Source organism: Rhinolophus sinicus, linkage group LG10 (assembly GCF_036562045.2).
Source record: "Rhinolophus sinicus isolate RSC01 linkage group LG10, ASM3656204v1, whole genome shotgun sequence".
Taxonomy (NCBI): Eukaryota; Metazoa; Chordata; class Mammalia; order Chiroptera; family Rhinolophidae; genus Rhinolophus; species Rhinolophus sinicus.
In genome coordinates this window covers 82,062,616-82,069,043 of record NC_133759.1, presented here as the reverse complement: position 1 = coordinate 82,069,043, position 6,428 = coordinate 82,062,616, and the positions used below count along the sequence as shown (strand labels likewise).

General features: G+C 43.6%; 1 protein-coding gene across 1 annotated transcript; it reads right to left on the bottom strand.

Moving 5' to 3' along the window:
* Positions 1–1,378: 1,378 nt before the first annotated feature.
* ZMAT2 (zinc finger matrin-type 2) lies at positions 1,379–6,372 on the bottom strand. The gene is made up of 5 exons (XM_019740292.2): positions 6,234–6,372; positions 5,061–5,184; positions 3,753–3,826; positions 3,147–3,292; positions 1,379–2,424 (listed from the first exon to the last, which is right to left on the bottom strand). Exons 2-5 carry the CDS (start codon positions 5,066–5,068, stop codon positions 2,281–2,283), a joined length of 372 nt encoding a protein of 123 aa, XP_019595851.2. The 5' UTR covers positions 5,069–5,184; positions 6,234–6,372; the 3' UTR covers positions 1,379–2,280.
* Between the last annotated feature and the right edge of the window lie 56 nt (positions 6,373–6,428).

Genomic DNA, 6,428 nt, shown 5'->3' with positions numbered 1-6,428 from the left:
TCCATCCCATCTCCTCCCTCTCCTTTTCCAACTCACCACGTTGACCTAGACAGGCCCCTTGGAGACTCAAACCACTTGCCAGTCCCCAGAGAATTCAGAGACCCTAGAATTTAGAATTAGTTTTTAGTAGATGTGGCCACAGGTTAAGATACCACTGTACCAAAGAAGGAGGGAATCATTTGAAGCCAAGTTGAGTTAGTTTCCTGAAGAATGAATGCTGAATCGTGAAAGGACCAGCTCACCGATATTTTCTCCAGCCTGCCTTCAATAAGGAAGCAAAAAGACCCAGTTGAGTAGGGCAGATTCTTACCCAAGAACCTGTAGAGCACATAATCATGACAAGGAAAGCACCCACTAATTAGCCCGCAATTGGGCAACAAATACTTTATGTGACACTGAGCCAGGCCTTGAGCCAGTAGACAGACATATTCACAGTGTTCCCAGAGGCAAGATTCAGCATCAGAAATAAACCAGACAAAAAGCATGCCCGACAGCAAGGGAATTTTGTACACAAGTCCAAAGGAAAGAGTATGGTACTTTGGGGGACTTAAAAGTGGTTCAGGTGCTACATAAAGGTGTTTGGGGGAACTAGATGAGGCTGAGCATGTATTAAGCCATATGGTGGCAGCCTTGTTAACTCAAATAGAGCCTGCTTTTCAGGGTATAGAACTAGCTAAGTTATTATAGAATTCACCTGCTTCAGGTTTGTGTAACTTTTGTTTTCTTAATATAAAGGACTGATTTATTTTTTTTCCTCTGCAGCCGTGGGACCTGGCCCAGCACCTCATCCAAGAAATATCAAAGTTGTTTTTCCTTTCAGTTAACCAGTCTGTGCCACTTAATTCTCAAGTTAGACCAAAGTAGGGAAGGCAGCTTCTCAATGGTTCTCAGTGGGGCTAGGAGGAAGGATTTCCCCCGACACCTCCCGGGGACATAGAAATCTTTACCTGTCATTAATTTGGGGAAGGGGTGCTACTGGCATCTAGTGAGTAGAGGCTAGGGATACTGCTAAACATCTTACAATGCACAAGGGAGCTCCCACAACAAAGAATTATACAGCCCCTAATGTCAACAGTGCCAAGAGTGAGTAACCCTGTGCCCAGCCTAAATGCAGTAGTGAAGAAAACACTTAAGTTCAACCCTGGGCTCTGCTGTTCCAAAAATAAGATCAAAGGAGGCTAAAATTACAGGAAAGGTTTTGTTCAGACTCTTCCGGACACAGATCCCATCAGAGGAAAATACAACTCATGCTGAAGGAACCTAGAAAACAAAAGTGACAGGGCTCAAATGAAGAAAGAATAAACTCTACATGGAAATCCTCAGTGTAGGAAGCAAAAAACAATACACAGGGAAGAATATGGAATGTTCCCACCAAATGTGAAATAGGCCCAGTCAATGCCATTTATTGTACATGTTGAACAGGCTCAGAGACCAAAGGGCTCCCATGTGAGGTTTGGTTTTTTTTTCCGTTTTCTTTTTTGCATCAAACAGGTCCTTCCAAGAGCCTGCTCACAAGGAAGACAAAAACAGTCATCCTCAATAAAATAAAACAAACAGGAAAAGCTGAACAGTCTACATATGGGGAGGGGATGGGAGATTAAAAAACTCACCAGACAAAAACCACACCAAACACTCATTCCATTTAATATCCTGTTACATGCACTGAGGAAACTGAGAACTTCAGGCCCCAAGGCAGCAATGCTCTGAGATTCTAGCTCAGGCTCCCTCTTATGTGACAGATTCATGCACACACATCCGCACATACCACTGATGCAGGCAGAAGTACACATGCATGCACAAGTGGCCAGAGAACCACAATGGGGGATAAGGGAAAGGGGCGGGGGGATGGTCAAGGATATGGTATCAACTGGAAACTGGCGGCCCAGAAAACCCTTCCACTGAGGGCTAAGCAAGAGTCAAAATTAAAACAAAGGCAGAACACAGGATAAATGTAGGATGCTCAGAGAAGAGATTAGATAGATGAAGAGGGAAAGATGCAGGGGAAGTTTCGGGAAAGCAGCCTCAGAAGAGGAGGTTTTTCTTTATTGGGAACGCCAATGGGCAGAGGGCCTGTGACTCCAGTGATAAAGTGAGGCTGAAGGAATATGCCAAAGCATTACCTCTGCCTCCTGTGCTCCCCCAAGACAGAGGGAAACCACAAACACCCACCCTCTTGCCCTCCCCATTGCCACTCTTATGGACTTTCCGAAGTACACCCCGAAAAATGACCCCCACACACATACAAAGTTAAGCCCAGCAAAGGGCCAAGCATAGAAAGCCTCAGTAACTCTTCTTTGTGGAACCAAAGCCAGAGAAGCCCATCACAGCTGCCATCTCATCATCCTCCTCAAATGTCAAATCCTCCTCAGCCCTCCTTTTCTTCTCCTTCTGTTTCTCTTTCTTGTAGGCTTTGGCCTTTTCCTCCTAGGGGGGGAAATCACTCAGAATCAGTTCAGACTCCTGAGCCAAACATTGTTGAAAGAGACAGATGAGCTTCAAGATTCCTTTCTATCTTTAAGAGAAAATATTTAAAGACAAGTACAATTTCAAGAGCAGAAGAAAAGCCACAGTCAAGATTTTATGGGACAAGAAAGAGAAGTTTTAGCCTGTGGAGAGCACTTCTCAACCCTACTTTCCAGGTCATCCCTAGTTCTTAACAAGGTTATGGGAGCAAAACCATGTAATAGTAACTAACACTCTGGAGAATGTAGTACATGCCAGCAACTGCTCTCAGTGCTTGCTTTGCGTATATTGTATACTAAGATCTCTAACAGAAGGAACCTGAGGCACACATAGGTTATATAACTTGCCCAAGATTCATAGCCAGTAAGTGGAGGAAACAGAATTCTGATCCAGTCAGCCAGGTTCCACAGGCCTCTTGGGGACTAGGTGCATTTAGTTAATCTCTCCTGTAGTAAAAAAAAAGTATGGCCCAGAGAATCCAGGAATAAAGGATAGATTTAGAGCCATTTCCTTCAGCTCATGAGAGTCCCAAACAAGGGCAATAAATGCTTCCCCTCATATACAGAAATTTAGGAGATACAAGTATCCCCTGGGGGTGGCAGTGGAATGAGGAAGACAGCCTCATGATTCATAACATAAAATTCAAAGTTGGGGAGGGAGAAGGAAGGACAGCAGAGCTTTACCTCTTCTCTGAGCTCCTTCATCCTTTCCTCAAAATCATAATCCTTCTGCTTCTCTTCCATCTTCTTCTTATTGACTTCAAAACGTTTCTTCACCTGATCCAAGGTGGAACGTTCCACACGCATAGACATGCCCAGGTTTCGCTGATCTGGGTGGGGTCAAGAGTGAAGAAGTAAGGTCATCACAACATCCTCAGCCCCTCAAAAAGTCTTTTCCTGATATTTTAAAAAAACACCTTCTCATAAAACACGCAGCAAAAATAATTATAGCTGAAAACAACTCTCTTGGCTTTACTTGTTCCCAGAAGCAGCAGCCCCAGACAACAAGATGCAGATGGTTTTCGATTGCCCTTTCTGAGTAGATGCAGATCAGTGGGGACATCTGAGCCCAGGAGAAGACTATGGTTTGGGCTTGTTGAGAGCCTAGAACAGTGTCTCTCACCTTACGGCCTACAGAAACATTAGATAATGAAGTAAAGGATGGCCTGTGCTGAAGCAACTGGAGAATTCCCTGGGCATTAAAAAAAAGGAACAGAACCCACCCGTCCCCCTACCTCCCACTCCAAAGCCCAATCCCAGCCCCAGCCACAAACTACCTCCAAGCCTTACGTTTCTTTCCATTAATGTGATCCAGGAAGTTGATGGAATCCTTCACAACACAGTCACAGACATTACAGTAATATCTAGCAAACAGAAACAGCATTGAATCAAATCCAGTGGTATGGATCTTATTGTTTTCAACCGAGAAACTCACATTTTTAGGTAAAAATTCTTTTTAGAAGGAGGCACTTCTCACTTCCATAAAGCCTTAGCTCTTGGAAGAATGTGGCAGCTAATGTCCAAGATGACCCCACAATGATCTCCACCCTCCTGGTATTTCTAATCCTGTGTAGCCCCCTCCCTATTTGTACCGCAGTTGGTGTGTGACCAATAGAATATAATACAAGTGATACTTTGTCACTTCCAAGATGAAGTTATAAAAAAACACAGTGTCTGTCTTAGTCTGTCCATGTGGATCATTGACTCTGGGGAAGCCACTTGCTTTGTTGTGAGAACCATGGAGAGGCCCATGGAACGAAGAACTGAGGCCACCAAACCACAGCCAGGTGACAGATGTTGGAAGCAGATCCTCGAGCCCCACTTATACCTCAGATGAACACAGACCCAGCAGACACCTTGAGTGCAGCTTTGTGAGCGGCCCTGAGCCAGAACCACCTAGGTAAGCCTTTCCCAAGTTCCTTACCCACAGAAATTATAAGCTATTTGTTGTTTTATGCTGCTAAACTTTGGGTTAATTTGTTAGTTTACATAGCAATAGTTACCAATATAGAGAGGAATAACAACAGTGGGTTTACTAAATAGCTCAGAGAAATGTCACACTGCTATCTGTGTTGCCCTCCTGCTGGAAAACCTAACTGGATAGAGTAGTAGTAGGCAAAAGGATGAAGAATTCTTATGGGATCCTTCTTCCTGTAGGTTATAGATTTAGTCTAGGAAGGAGGTGGACAACCAGAAAATCCATTACAACTACGACCTTTACAGCCAGTCTGGAACCTAAACACCCTTTATTAACCATCAATAGATCCTAGCTCCATTCTAGCTCCACCTTTCTCCTCTAGAAATCTTCTTAGTAGTCCTTTCCTTCATTTGTTCCTCTGGCAGGAGAACAATTATCCCTTTTAAGATACTAAAAAGTAGTTATTGTGCTAATATGAATAAGCCTGCAGAGTGACCTCTCCTAGAGATATTATTACATGAACCTGAGACCTTGGGGGACAAAGAAAAATAAACCTAAGGATAGAATTACAGGCAAAAAGGTTGTTAACCTGGGGCCACGAACCCTCCTTAACACTTCCTAAAACCAACAATTTATTAGACCTACTACTCCTGGCTAGAGAAAAATGAAAAGCCACTCACCCTCCCATCTCAGACTGTGGGGTGGTCTTGGTAATGACAATTGTCTTCCCAAGCTTGGATTCCAGGTCCACCTTGTAGTCCCTATGCCGAAGAAGCTCCCGCTTGACTGGCTGCACGGGTTTTCCTGAAATATAATGGGAAAGGAAGTCCCTTCAATATTACAATACCTTAACCAGAGAGGAAAAGATATGCATGAAACCCAAAACCCAGAGGTTTACTCTCATTTATTTTTTGAAACTTCAAAGCACGTAACAGGCAGCAGCGAGAGAGAATTTGAATAGGAAAATTTATAAGCAATCCTTAACTCACTATAGCGGTTCTCTACATTAAAGCCAACAAGCTTTGTTTGCAATGTTTTCTATTCATTGATTAACTGAATTGAAGGGAAGAGCTCTGAATTTGCACAAAAAGCAACCTTTTAAAAGAGCAAGAACACTAATGCTTTCAGATATCCCAAGCGGAACACAGAAAGGATTCTTCTGAGAGCTGGGGAAAATTTTAAAAGTGGGACCAACATTTAGGAATCACCTGTTACATGCCAAACACTATTTTACAAGTTACATAAAAACTAAACCGGTTAGTGTGTGCAAGACGGTGTGGAAGAAGAATGTACAAGTTTGAAAACAGATGAGAAAAATCAGACATTTCTTTTTGTATAGTGGAATCTCTAAGAAAGAGGCATTAAGTTCCTGACATTGTGCAAGGCAAAGAGAACAGCACTAAGTACTAGCTCAAACAATCACACCTTCCCTAGCAGGTCCCCTTGCTCTTCTCCAACCATAAGAAAAGGTTTTGATTGGGCCAGGAATGTTCTTCTCACCCTTAAGTAATATCAAGGGAAAGAGAGGGTCTTCAACAGCAGTAATGCACAGCAGCAAAATACTCCGCTAACCTCTCTGTCACTACTAAGGATTCCACTATTCCCTGTCCTTCAGGAAAGTTCTAAATGAGCAAAGCAAAGGGAGAGCAAGAAAGTAGAAGACAACAGAGCTAGAAAACACCTGAAAAACACTCCAGTCCATTTCCTTGCTCTCATTTTATACATGAAGAAATCGAGGACCAGGGAGGCAGCGCTCTGCCAGAGGTTACACGGGGTAGCCCAGTGCATTTCAAGTCTCCACCTACTGCATCGCCTCTACAATGCCCTTAGCCCTTAATGGAGCAGGCACCCACCATCCTTCTTTTCTCTCTCTTCCGTGAGCCTCTTCTCGGCGAGCTTCTCATATTCATCTTTGTCCCACTTTCGGCGAAAGTCCAAGTTTTTTGTCTGTAGGGGGAAAAAAAGCCCTCAAGATTCATCGCTAATCGTGTCTGAGCTATAGAGAAAACGTGTCATCGCCGCCAAGACGGCCCCGGGACCTGTAGAGA